Source organism: Polyodon spathula, chromosome 3, assembly GCF_017654505.1.
Source record: "Polyodon spathula isolate WHYD16114869_AA chromosome 3, ASM1765450v1, whole genome shotgun sequence".
Classification (NCBI taxonomy): domain Eukaryota; kingdom Metazoa; phylum Chordata; class Actinopteri; order Acipenseriformes; family Polyodontidae; genus Polyodon; species Polyodon spathula.
In genome coordinates, this window is record NC_054536.1 from 84,687,775 (window position 1) to 84,702,454 (window position 14,680).

A 14,680-nucleotide genomic window follows, 5' to 3' on the forward strand; every position below is an offset into this window, starting at 1 on the left:
CGTACGTTGTTCACTGAAAGGCAAACTACTGGTATTTCCTGTGTGCTGGTTTTATAGGGATATGGAACAGGTATCTTTGAGGTTTTGAAACATTTTGAACCTCCTTCGACTCAGATACAGGTTGACCTGTCTGAGGTCGAGGATCAGTCTGAGGCCAACATCCTGCTTGGGCATTAGGAAGTACCTGGAGGAGAACCCTTCCTCCAACTGGAGGGAGTCCATCTTGCTAATTTTTTCAGCTGAGCTACTACCTCCTGAGCGACATCACAACGGCAACCTGTGGGTCCGTGACTGAAGTTGCAGTCACGCCCCCAAAGGGAGGGAAACTATGCTTGAACTGCAGTGAGTAGCCGGTCTGAGTGGTGCACTGATTGCAGTAGTCCAGATGACTCCCTGAGAAAGGGCCCTGGGCCTGTGAATTCCTGGGGCTGCTGCGTAACCAGTTCTTGACCTGCGGCTTCTGTCTCTGCGCAGGGCAGTGGATCCAATTCAAGCCTCCAGTGCAAGCAGCCGCGGCCTGGTTCCGAACATTACCTCTGGCAGCAGGCGCAGCCAGGTGTGTCGGTCTTTGAGACTGCTGGGGCCTAGGGTGACAGTTTGCCGCTGGTTTATGGACTGGAGAGATGGTCGCCTGGAGTGATCGGGGCGTCCAACACTGGTGCAGCTACTAGCTGCTACAACATGCAGCTACTAGCACAGCTAGGTTTCTACCTATAGCCGGTCCATAGAGCTTGGACACAAAGAGCAGGTTCTTGTGAACCAGGCGCAGCTCATCCAGCTGTTGTGGTGTGGGCCTGTTGTTCCCAGAAAGATACCGCAGCAAATGGTAGGCTACCAGGATGCTGTTATAATTTCCTAGCCGTGCGGCGAATGTACTGGCTGAATAAGCTCTTTGAGTATCACCATAGGAGACCCGGTACTGCTTGTTAAGGCAGGCAGCATCCTTAAAAAGGAGTGCTAAATTAGGTGCCTGGACCAAGGTGGCAATACAAGCCTGAACCAGCAGAAAATGGGCCAGGCCCAGCTTCTTCACATCATGCACAATATATAGCTTGTCCATCAACTGGGAAACAGCAGTAGCTGTTGCCAGACAGTCCCAGGAAGAATGGATTTTAAAAAGAAAATCCAGGTGAACTGGGGGGGATATGAACTGGGAAAGGCGGTAGGCTCATCGTCGAAAATCTACGCCAGGGCTCTTGCAAAATTGCAGTGACCCTCTTGATCAGTGGTAGAAGCTCTGCCGACAGGGAGAGCTGAACCGCAGGGGACATGCTGTCAGACTCCACGTCCTAAGAAGGGAATGCCAGCTCCTGTTTGCCCACCTCATCAGAGGTGCAGAGATCTGTGACAGCAGTCTTTCTCTGCCCTTGGGGGCAGGCAATGACTGCGTCACAGGCTTGTTGAGCAGCTTTGGTATATCAGTATTCAGGTTTCAGGTGTGAAGTTTAAGGAACTACCGTTATATTTGTGAAAAGAACGGCATTTCTGAAGTTTGATATAATAGCCTCTAACTACTTAATTTAGATCAAAATGTCTATGCATGCTTTTAAAATAAAATGGAATAAGCCATTTCTTTCAAAACCAGTGTACCTAACGAATTTCATGTTATGCAAATAAATATACACTACAACAGTTATTTGATATCTTAAAAACGTTTAATGGGAATCACAGTAGTTTTCCTGGCTGCTGGAACTGTGGGAAGGTCATATGACACTCATGAAATGCTTTTGCTTGCAAGGTCTTTTTGGTGGGCACTCCCCTAGTGCACATTTTTCCCTGATATTGACAGCTCTATTACGTATTGATTTGAAATCTCTTCAGTGGGTTGAAAAAGCGTACCCATGCTAAACAAAGATGTAAGAAAACCAAGTCAACAATATGAAGTTGTGAGAGAGGCATTATTGTGCAATAACAGCTCCAGCAGGCACCAGTGTTTGGTCCACAGATGTAGAGATCAGTAGGTGGTGCAAACAGGTGCACAGGCAAAAGTAAGAGGTATTACAAAATAGCTACAAGCAACCCAGAACTGTAATTCTAAGGACTTTGATGATATTTTATAAAGCTTAGACACAGTACCTATACAAACATGTGTTGTATTCTTAGGGAGAAAAAAAACCAAATGTCTGCTCAATATCATGCAGTAGAAGAAGAAACAAGACTGAGATACATTTTATTGAGCTGTTAATTCATACAAGATAAACAAAGGCTAACAATATCATCTGGTCAACAATAAATGGGGTTTCAGTAAAATAATGATTGTCACTCACTGTGCTTCACAAAAAATACTCCATGAATAAATAATTGATGAACTTGAAAATATTTACAATATAAAAACAAATGGGGGGGGGAAAAAAAGCTTTGGATCCTTTTATTCAGACATTAGTGTTTTTGAGCTTGCTTATGAATTGCACTGATGCTCCCAAACGTACAATACTTGTAGCAACTACAGCACAACAAATTAACATTTAGTATTTAATGCCAGTTTAGTTAACCAATAGCTACATATATATGTTATACTGCTTTGTGTTAGATTACAAACATAACAAAGAAATTAAAATGTTATCATTAATCTATACTGCATTCCCCACAAAATGGAAATGACACTTACCATCCAACAAGGATAAAGGCAACAACCAAGGATCACAGGCAAGAAGATAATAAAAAAATACTTAAACACATTTACTGCAAGAACATTACTGTGCTCCTTCATTTTTCCAGCTGTGATGGACGGTTGATCAGAAGCTTGAGCAGTAACAGTGTTCAACCATTCCTTGCTGTATAGGTTGACCTGCGGTAATTTTTGCAAATGTTCGTTCTTCTCTGATTTTAGAGCCAGATAAGTTTAAGTTCAGATAAGCATTCTTCATGGGCTCTACAAAAAAATCTGTTCATGTATGTGTGGCAAGATTAGCGTTAACTATTCAAGATAAAGACTACCCCAAATTCAAGTACTCCAAAGCTACTTCATAGCAGAACTTGTATTGATCCTGAAAACAAACAGAAACACACAAATTAGACATATACAGTTTATGATAAGAACTCTACACTTTACACATGAGTACAGTGGAGGTGGAAGCTTGTTACGATTGGGGGGGCAAAGCTTCCTCTGTGCTTTTTTTTAGGGTTCCCACCGTAACACAATTTGTGAGTTAATATTGAAAATAATTAAAGCCCTATATAAACTGATGCAAGATCTTCAAAATATGCAGTTCAATTGCGACCAAAGCACGAAAACTCAGAGAAATGTAATTCTAGTGTCTTAATTATGAAGGTTAAAAAAGTCATGCAAACAGCGTTTCATTTTCTTATTTCATAACAATACCGTTCTGAAATGGCAGAAACGTAAAATAACTAAAAATGCTCTAGTAGACTACATGTGGTAGTGCTGATCATGCTGTTTGTTCAGTAACTTGTTCACATGTGTTCATAACGTTTATGCAGTCATCAGTCTGCATCTAGCTGCATGATCTCTACGACTTGTCATTCGAACTGGAGACTAGAGGCTATCCTGTTGGACTTACTATGTTGCAGCTGACACTGACAGACGGCATTCAAAGCAGAAAAAAGGTCAGATACATAAAAGAATAATGCATTTATGTATTTTTCAGGTTAAAGTAAATTCCCAATCCATTTTTAAATATACAGATGTACCTCTTAAATATTTCAGACCCCCCCGCCCCTCTCCCTCCGCCATGCGGATTAGTGGAACTTTCCTTTGAGTGTCTGCCAGTTTAATGTAAAATCTGTATATACATTTCTATGTATATATTTGTTTGGAAAAACCCTTTTCTTGAGTCATTGGTATGGTATTCCCTTTCAAGAGATGCAGTATTCAGCGAGGGTAGAACAGAGACATTCTTTCTGGCCTTTAACCCAATGGAAGTGATTCTAACAAAAAGTGTTATCGTTGTGTTACTGCACTCATTTAAAATATTGCAGCAGAAAAGGGGGGAGGGTGTAAAGATGCAGTATCACACAACCATGTTCAGTTTTAAACACAAAACAAAATGAATTGTACTGCAGAAGATCTTCTATGCTTGTCTAATTTAGTTTAACATCAAGTTATTTTATGATTGAAATGTAATTGCAGGGGTGGGAGTGTTTCGTCTATAGACGGTTTTCCGTCTTAGAAATATTTTGGAAACTGAAAAGTGAGTGTGTGTTGGGAACGTGTACTGCAGCAATGGCAGGCACTGGTGAGCTGAAAGCTGATTTCGAAAGCAAAAAAACCAAAAAGTTTTCAGCTTATTGCAATTTACTGTGAAAAATAGGCATTTTATTTTCCTTACAGCATTTTACACTGTAAAGTCATACTTTTATCAAAGCTGTGCATTTGGTTACTATGGCAACAAGGTCAAACAGATACTGACTTCATGATTGGTATTCAAGTTATATTTATACTAGTCTGTACATTGACTTAGCGAATCAATTACATATATGATACAATTTATTAATAATTTGTATCAGAAATGTAAAGAAAAATACAAAAACTGTCATTTAAGGTTTGCCTCTCGTGTGTAGAATTTATTGATTTAAAGGCAGCAAAACATGGAATTTGCATGTTCCTTTTCAATACTATGTCAACATAATTTTAAAAGATTTATAAACTTGAAAATGTCGCTGAATTTCTCACTCAAGGTTGTGTTTTTTTGTCTGCTTGTTACGTTTTTTTGCAGCCAACACATTTACAGAACACTGATACATTTTTAAAGATTGCTTCAATAGCGACTCTAGTTTCAATGCTTGAATGCCATTTGACCTTTTACATAGTGCAAATACTTCCCAGGTTAGCTCAAAGGTATTCTATTTAATAGAATATAAATAAATAGAATGTCTTTAGTTAGCAGTAACTGAGAAAATTCAGTGAAAATGAGCAGCCATATTTAGCAGGAAACAAGGTATTCTTGGCACAGTAACAAGCTTTTAGTTTTGGTTTGCAGGCAGCAGGAGCATAGTGTGTGCTTTTTTTTTTATTTGTTTTGTATTTACTTGATAGATGCCCTTATGCACGGCGACTTAAGAGTTTTTTTTGTTTCTGTTTGCAATGTGTTTTGTAAAATTAAATGGTTTGTGCAATTAATGTGCGTAGTGTGTTTGTTTCTGTAGGTTGTATATCCATATTAGCTTTGTATTTGTAGTGTATAGGCTACGTGCAACTACTGTTAAAATATAAACTGCTAAAAATGTTCGCCTTGCTTCAATCAGCACCATACATTTTCCTTCTTAGCTACTTTGCTCTGCTCCCACCCCTGTAATTGTGAAAATGTGCACTGGATTTAAAATCATACAAATTATTTTATTATTTTAGAATACTAAAATAAGTCTGATAAATTAATTTAAATAGAAGTATTTTTCAATGTTTTTGCAACAAAATGACATCATTCACATTTGTTGTTGTTGTTGTTTTTTTTTTCTGCAGACTAATATACGTTAACAGATTCATGGCACATATAGACTAATGGGGGGAGAGGGGTGTAAACTCTCTTGCAGTTTCAGATATATTTACAATATATTTAGCATCTGGCTGGGAAACAAGGAATAACTACTGGAATACAAAAAAAGTCACCATTGGTATGTTACATTTAGTCTGCTTAATAAAGACTTATATTAGAGACCAAACAAATAAAATAATGGCACTTTATGCAAGAAAATAAATAAATAAATAAAAATACACTCTAATGCTTACCAGTAAGTCCACCATGTTGGGCTTGTTGTTTCTCAGTGTTTTCACTGCATGGAAAACATCGACTGCACGTTGGTGCTGCAGCATCTCACAGACAATGCTGATTGCACAGAACGTCCCACTGCGGCCCCCACCGTTCCTTCAGTGGCAAGAATAGAGGGATCAGTCATAGGGGTCAACACCATTCATAATGGAAGACCAGCTACAGCTTACCCTCTTTAGCTATATAAAGATGATATACCTGCTACGGTATGTATTAAACATATAAGATCTATAATCTGGAATGTATTATTTACAGAGATCCATCATATACTGAGGCCACTTTGTTTAGAATATTTATCTAATTTGGGAATCAAAAAATAAAAGACATGTAAAGGTCTTACCCATGCATCATATTTAAGAAAATCACCTTCATTAAGAGAATGTTTACTCTGCTTTAGGTACACTGGTTTTGAAAGAAATGGCTTATTGCACTTTTATTTTAAAAGCATGCATACATACTTTTGGTCTCTTGGTGGTGCTGTTCTACCTTAATTCCCTTTGTAAATTACTAAACTCTGTGTTGAAAGTTTAAGATGCACGAAAATTAAACACTTGGTATGCTTGCCAACATATTGCTGCTAATAAATAATAAGAATAAAAAAAAAAAACTAAAAAAAATAATAATAATAATAATAATAATAATAATAATAATAATAATAATAATAATAATAATAATACTATAATACATTTTTATAACAATCTGTATTAAATACAACAGGAACTAAAGCAGCAACACCTCTTTTGTAAACCTGTTGAAACTAAGATTAGATCAGATTTACAAATGGGATTTGAGTTTGTCCAGATTTTGCAAGTTTAGTCAGTGGGCTTCAGCGTGGTATTGGCATAGAGAACACTTGCTTGATTATAGCACTTGCAGCGTAACAAATTGCTTTTTTAAATTTTTTTATTTAGTAGTCGCCAATTAGTTTTTTGTTATTTTCTCTCCAATTTAGTAGAGTCCAATTATTTTTAGGCTCAGCTCACTGCTCCCATCCCTGTGCTGACTCTGGAGGGGTGAAGATGAACACATGCTGTACTTGGAAACGTGTGCCATTAGCCGCCCGCTTTTTTACACACTGCAGACTCACCGTGCAGCCGCCCAGAGCTACAGCGTTGGAGGACAATGCAGCCCTGGACAGCTTACAGTCCAGCCCGCAGGCGCCCGGCCAGACGACAGGGGTCGCTGGTGCGCAGTGAGCCGAGGACACCCTGGCCAACCTAACCCCCCTCCCGGGCAGTGCGCGAGCAATTGTGCGCCGCCCCCTGGGAGCTCCTGTCCTTGGTTGGCAAAAGAATAGGAATCAGAAACATCCTGATATATAAATAGTTGGGGGCAGAGTACTTACAGGCAATGTACGACTGTCCGCCCCTCCCCGCCATCATACTCCTCCTGCCACTTCTCAACTTGTCGAATGAGCTTCAAGAAAGAGCGCTTCGACACAGGCGTGTCTCTGTACATTGGCCAGCCCAGGAACTGGAACTGCTGTACCATCCTGTACCCGTCTTGAGGCTACAAGGTTCAAACAGGAGATAGTTTTATTAATGAACACTTAATCCTCTCATAGAATGACACTGTCATTTTTTTTTTTTTTTTTAACTCTGCTGGGCAATAATATGGGACTTTTTTTATATCCCTTAATTATACAGCTATGACCAAACGTTTTGCATCACCTTGTAGAATTAACAAATTTTGCTTCATAAAGTTGAATGAAATCTTCTGAATAATGTTACATTAACATATTATTGAATTACATACCACTTTGTAGTTTTCCATATAATTAATGAAAAACTGAAAAATTTAAAAATACAACATTTCGAAATCTAACATGAAATACTGTACTACTATTAAGGCTTCCAGTAGACTTCTCAGATATAATTTAGTAGTTTCGTTGATTATATAGTGTTAAATAAAATATCAAAATTATGTTCATATAATAATAATCTTTATATAGCACCTTTCATAGTGGACCCCCATCACAAAGTGCTTTACAAGATATGAGACTAGGTTGTGTGACCTATGCATCAGCTGCAGAGTCACTTACAAAAACGTCTCACCCGAAAGACGGAGCACAAGGAGGTTAAGTGACTTGCTCAGGGTCACCCAATGAGTCAGTGGCTGAGCTGGGATTTGAACCGGAGACCTCCTGGTTACAAGTCTGTTTCTATAACCACTGTCTTAATTACCGTATGTAAAAGTCTAGGTGATGCAAAACTTTTGGCCATAGCTGTACAAGTTAATACTGTGCTTTTAACAAAAAAGTAACGATAACAAAACAACTTACTCATTAATTAATTAAGAGCTTTACCTTCATTTAAATCAGACCTGTTGGGAGGCTGAAATGCTTACTCCTTTTTCTGAATTGGTTTCCTAAACTTCAGACACTCAGCCATAAAGCTGAAAACTGTCCTTTGTTCATAAATATTCGCTTTTGGATTTCCATAAGGGGCAACTTTATACATCCCAGGCTTTCAATGTGATCTTTTGAATATTACTTTCAGATAACAGTGTGGACAGAATATGTAGAAGTGGCAGAATGTGTAGGATACATCCGGAAAGTAAAATGAAAATAAAAAAATAAAATGTGTTCTTACTCTTGCTGCATTGTAAATTCGGAATATGCGGCTAATGATGTCTTCTTCTAGGTCAGCTGATACAAATTCCACTTGGATAGGTCCATGTCTATGCACACCATTTTCAGGCCAGTACTGAGGGCAGAGCTAGTTAAAAACACAAACAAGAATACAAAGCATCGTGTATTATAGCAATATTTCAGCCTAATGCCGACGTAAATTTTAACAATGGCAGCATAAAAACAATGACGTATACATTACACTTATTATTTGTTTGTTTACTTCAAGGAGGGATAAAGTAAAACATATTGTATATTCTAGTGTAGTTTAGGTAATGTGAGCACGAACATAGATGTATTTCATTGTGTAGTGTATATATTTATTTTACTTTTTCAGCATGTTTTTTGTTCTGTATATTGTATTTCAGTGATCTCTCCTGTGTCATGTAAGCATTGACATTGCAAGGTTTTGTGTAGGTGTATTTGTGATCACATGTTCTTCTGAAGAAAGCTCCTGGTTTGTTCCCTGTTGTTTATTGACTTTTTGCTACTGTTACATTTCTGTGATATTTGGTGTGGAATCTGCTGGGAAAATTCCTGCATTAGATTTCTTTATGATTTTTAAAAAATAAATATTACACTAACTCCTACTGTATGTCCTTGGTGTATGCACAAGCACACACCCTCCAACTGTACCAATTTGGCGAGTATAAAGTGCAGAATTTTTAAAACCAGTGTTATTGTAACAAACTTGTGGTATAGCAACGAAAGCTTTAGAAGCAAGTGATTCTCAAACAAAATGTGTAAATTAAATCAATCCGTTAATGTTTTGAAATTGAGTCGATGAGGTTGTTAACGAACGCATTTCTCGTTAAAAAGCTTAATTTTCGCACTTCCTCTCTCAACGACTAAATAAGGGGAACTCGTTAATCAAAATGCATGTTAGCGAGATCAAGAAAAATGAATGGAAGCATAATTCGCTGTTATGGTAACAATCAGTGTACAGGGAGATGGCTCTCCCACTAACGAATTTATGCAACTTTTGGTTGTCAAATTTTTCAAAAGGGATATTTGCGCAAGCTAAACGCCTCTGTCAGGTCAAAACATAATGTGTTTCATGCTTCATGGTTTTCAGTGGACTTTTGGAACATGGAAGTCAACTTTTTTATTTAATTGCAAGTAAAGCAGTCACAGTACTGCTCTGGATTTCCGCCTTTCTCTTTCAGTGAACACTTGAATCTAAATGCCTGTCAACAGACGATTTTCGGTGATCTACAGTTACATTCCAGGACACACAGAAGAGCTTACCTCCATCGCTGTGTAAAAATCCTATTGGATACTGCTTTACACAATCTGCTGCAGACACACTTTGAGACATCCATTTTCTTGTTTAAAGTGTGTAGTATTTTAAATTTCCCTCCTAGACTGAATATAGTCACATGACATAATAACTACACAGCACTATGTTCATGGCGAATATTACAAACAGACACACAGCAGAGCTGTACAGTTTAGTTAATGTGATTTTTTTTTGGTATGAAATACAAATACCTATAAAATAATTAATTTTATTTCTTACTAAGAATATTGATAAAATCGCGGTATTGGGATAATTTTACGATTTCCACACAGCATATAAAGGGAGAGAAACAAACGTTTCTTGCCAGCTGCAGAAGGGCTGCCTGACGCATTATACACGTTTACCTTTACCTGCCTATTTTTCTAAAATTCGACCCCCCTAAATTAACCCTTTGCGGTCTCTGGAAAAAGCTGAGAAAGTTTCTGTGCTTCGCTCTTCCTGTGTGTGTGGGTCTGACTGCCCTCGTGCAGTTTTTGTAAAATGTCCTGAAAACATGGCCTTCGCGTGGGCTCCAATTTTTCAGGGGGCCCTGTGCTACAGCGTAATTTGCATATAGGTTAATCCGGCCTTATACCTTCATCAGGTTTGTATTGACAAAGAAAGAAACTGCTACAGTACAGGTACAGCAGTCTATCAAGGTGCCCGTTTACACACTGAACATTTTTCATTAAATGCTCCTGTCAGTTACCAGGATTGGAAAACAAGCTATAGCAGTGGTGCTTTTGCATAACATTAACCTCGAGGCTCTCCGTGCCTCAGAACGCTCACAATGATTTTCATGAAGTCAGAGTCCATTACTGGCATGCTGCTCTTACCTGTGCTGGATCCACATCATTTAACATTACGATTGATGTACAGTGGTAGTCTAAAACAAGTCTCCAGAAATCTTTCACTGTGTTTGGCAAAGGATGTTGGGTAACAATGAATGCCGATGGTTGCTTGTAGCTCTGCAAAGCAAAAGCAAAAAAAAAAAAAAAAAACAAGTACATAAGTATTGGCATTCGAGCATGTAACCATGCGCACAAATCAGCTTGTTGTTTACCTTGGCTTTACTGTGCATACTGAACTAACTTTGAGTTTCAATAGTTAAACAAATAAAAATGACATAACAGTTCAAATAAAAAAGGGAATGTGTGTTGCATTGTTTTGCTAAAATAGCAAATTGCTGACTTTCCTGTCAATTAATAAATCCGTACTGCGATAAAACACGTCATTTAAAAGGGTAATGCTTTATTTACATATCAAAATATGATCACTCAAAATAAGAGTGCGCCGATAATCCAAACTGCCCCATCAAGTCACTGAAGAAATATATAATGAAATGGCCGAAGAATCTGCCAGCTTTCTGTGGATCATATAGTCTTTGTCATCACAAATGTTGTGAATATTATATATTTTAACAGAAAACTAAATTGAATTAAATCTAATCTATTTTGTCTAGCTTTGCCTGGTGATAGCGATCTATCTAACACTTTGAATACACTAGGCACTCATGAAACAAAGGCTAATCAAACCCATCTCTTTGAAATTGAATTGCCCAGTCTAGTGGGGAAGGTGGGTTTAACAAACTGAAGCCTACAGTAACGTGAAAGAAAAAGAAAAAATGACCAGTAATTTAAAATCAGCTTAAAAAAAAACAACAGATTTGAAACAATTTAACATAATTATTGATTTCAAATCACTACATGTAAAGAGGGAAGTGTTTTATTCTTAAATCGTTTAACAAGTGAAGCATAACGCTGGTAGAAAAACCCTAAGTAAAATTAAACTGTTTGCAGTCTCTAACCAAAGCTGCAACCCGACATACTTGGTGTCTAAAGAAATGTAATTTCTTATGGTAAAAATAAAGGGTATTGACAATAAAGTCAGAATGATTTAGCAAAAGTTATGTACGTTTAAGAGTTTCCCATTTTTAAATTATGATAATGAAGTAATCAGGCAACAGAAAGTGTGGGGTGGGGGGCGGACAATCTAGATTGCAAGGCCAATCCAGACATGAGCTAGCCAACCGGAACGTGCGGCCGGAAATTTAAACAATCCGTTTTGCTTGAAAACTATAAAGCTGACTGGAAGCATGATCTCTGGCTATCTGCTCTCTGATCTCTGGCTACCTGCTCCCTGATCTTTGGCTACCTGCTCCCTGATCTTTGGCTACCTGCTCTCTGATCTCTGATCTCTGGCTTCCTACTCGCTGCTCTGCTCTAATATTTAAAAGAATGAAACTACAAAATGGTGCCTGAAGCCCTCAGCTTTCAGTATTAATCCATCGAGATCAGGGGCCCTGATGCTCAGGGAAACACAAGGCTAGGTAACAATACTCTTAAATATCTATTCAGGTATTGTGCAATCCCTTGTTGTAGTGTCAGTATGTACTAATATTCCATTGGTAAATTGTTGTTTAAAACTTTAGTTATCATTGTAATGCTTTTAATGTTATTAAATGTATAACTGTTTTGTGCAATTTCCAAACCTATTTTGATTGCATGCTTAATAAATACAACCTTTATAAAAAGGGATTCCCAGTATTGAACCATTCACTCATGTTGACCAAACTCTATTTATGGACTTTGCACAGTATGGAATTAGGTCATTCTAATTTCTAATTCTACAAACTCTGCTTTCATTGCAGAGTTTGCAGAATTCACCTTCCCAATTTGCACTTCAACTGACAAAATTCTACTCCTAGGTGACTTCAACATTCATGTCGATTTACCTTCTTCCCTTCTAGTGACAGACTTTGTCACACTCCTGGACTGTCTTGGACTCTCTCAATCTGTCAACGTTCCCACTCACACCCAAGGACACACCCTGGATCTGCTCATCACCAGGGGTCTTGACATCTCCAATCTCTCCACCTCAGATATCTCTCTCTGACCATTTCTTAATCACTGCCAATATTAATATTCATTCACTTCCAGCTACTAGTGATACTGTTATTTCCTTCTGTCCCATGAATCTGCTAAATTCTATAATACTCTCGGTATGTGTCTCTTCTTCTCTGTCTGGCACGCTCCCATCTTTGGTTGATGATGCTGTGACCCTCTACAACACCACCCTTACCCACATCATTGACAGAGTTGCTCCACTCACAACCAGAACAGTAAAGAAACATCGCAACTGCCCACAGTATACCGTCGAACTTCTATTGCTTAAGTCTACCTGCCACAAGTTTGAGCGCAATTGGAGGTTGTCCAATCTGGACCCACCTCAGTGGCTATAAGTGTACACTTGCTGCTGCCAGGGTGAAATACTTCTCAGAAGTCCATGGGACAAGGTAAACCTAATATTCTCTTTAAAACCATTGACCAAATCCTGTATCCAGCTGCTGTTCATCCTCCTTTCTTACCTGTCACGATTTCTCCTCTTTCTTTCATAACAAATTTGACATCATCTATTCTACGCTCTCCTGACACAAACCCAGTATAGTATTTGACCACCTTGACTTCCCTCCATTGCCCCTCCTGCTCTCTCCTTCTCTCCTCTCTCCATTACTGATATCTCCAGCATATTGCTAAAATCAACTACTGCCACATGCCCCTTGGACCCCTGGCCGACAAATCTTGTCCGTCTCTGTGCCTCTGATCTTGCTCCTTCCATTATGTACACTCTCAACCTGGACTCAGGCTTGGTTCCTGCTGCCCTCAAGACTGTCCGAGTAATGCCGGTCCTCAAAAAACCCTCCTTCGACCGGGTTGTCTTATCTAATTTCCGTCCTATATCCAATCTTCCTTTTCTCTCCAAAACTCTTGAAAGGACTGTAGCCAGCCAGCTGACGAAACATCACACAGATAACAATCTGCTTGAATCTCTACAGTCTGACTTCCAGCCGCATCACAGTTCTGAAACTGCTCTGCTCCGGATTGTAAATGATCTCCTGCTTAATGCTGATGCTGGTGCTCCCTCTGTGCTTGTACTCCTTGACCTAACAGCTGCTTTTGACACCACAGATCATGGCATTCTTCCTGACTGCCTTCATAAGTATGCTGGGATCGCTGGAACCTGTCTCTCCTGGATGTCCTCTTACCTACCCGGACACATGCAGTCTGTTTTCTATGCTGGATGCAGTGGTGTCGCAAACCCAGTCACTTGTGGTGTCCCTCAAGGGTCTGTTCTTGGGCATCTTCTTTTCAACATTTACAAGCTTCTTTTGGGTCACCTCATCTGCTAACATAGCTTCATGTTTCACTCCTACGCAGATGACACCCAGCACTACCTAAAACTAGACCCTGGATGTCCCTCTACCATGGTCCGGCTCTCATCTTGCACCCAACACATCGAGGCCTGGATGTCTGAATTTTCTTCAGCTCAACACTAACAAATCTGAACTACTTCTAGTAGGACTGAAAACTGAGCTCAAGAATCTCAATATTGCTGCCTTGAACCTCGAAAACTTTCTGCTGCTGCCTTCCCCCACTGCATGAAGCCTTGGTGTACTTTTGGATAGTAAACTCTCCTTTGATGCCCATCTCCTGTGTATTGAAATCATCCTTTTACCACCTCCAAAACATCACAAAGGTCCGTCCCTACCTTTCCTTCCCAGATGCAGATATACTCTGTCATGCATTATCTCCTCTTGACTCGACTATTGCAACTCTCTCTATGGTGGTCTTCCACCACATCCACCACATGCCATAAACCGATTGCAGCTGGTTCAAAATGCTGCTGCTAGGATCCTTACCAGATGTAAAAAAACACGATCACATTACCCCCTGTCTTGCCCAGCTGCACTGACTACCTGTGAAGTTCAGGATTACTTTCAAAATTCTCCTGCTTGTCTACAAGGCCCTTCATCACACAGGTCCAGAGTATCTCTCCACCCTGCTGACCCGCTATGTCCCTGTACGTAAGCTGAGGTCCTCCGAATTTGGCTTGCTCGTCATACCCAAGCAAAAGTGAAAGTGTGAATTTGATCCTTGTCCCACTCAACAGCTTTTTATTCATCAGGTTACAAAATTGAAAATCACTTCAAAAGATAAAATAGACCAAGGTCACACACAGTCACAAAACAGCAACTGCAACCGACCT

General features: G+C 39.2%; 1 protein-coding gene across 9 annotated transcripts in view; it reads right to left on the minus strand.

Annotated features, from left to right (window-relative positions):
• Positions 1 to 2,153: 2,153 nt before the first annotated feature.
• The window catches only part of LOC121313538 (receptor-type tyrosine-protein phosphatase mu-like), a 273,535-nt gene continuing 261,008 nt past the window's right edge, over positions 2,154 to 14,680 (minus strand). For all 9 annotated transcript variants that reach the window (XM_041246205.1, XM_041246206.1, XM_041246204.1 and 6 more), the window contains 5 exons: positions 10,471 to 10,602; positions 8,318 to 8,443; positions 7,072 to 7,235; positions 5,687 to 5,822; positions 2,154 to 2,987 (listed from right to left, as the gene is read on the minus strand). In XM_041246205.1, the coding sequence (XP_041102139.1) occupies positions 2,934 to 2,987; positions 5,687 to 5,822; positions 7,072 to 7,235; positions 8,318 to 8,443; positions 10,471 to 10,602 (612 nt within the window). In that variant the 3' untranslated portion in view covers positions 2,154 to 2,933. The remainder of the gene's footprint in view (positions 2,988 to 5,686; positions 5,823 to 7,071; positions 7,236 to 8,317; positions 8,444 to 10,470; positions 10,603 to 14,680) is intronic.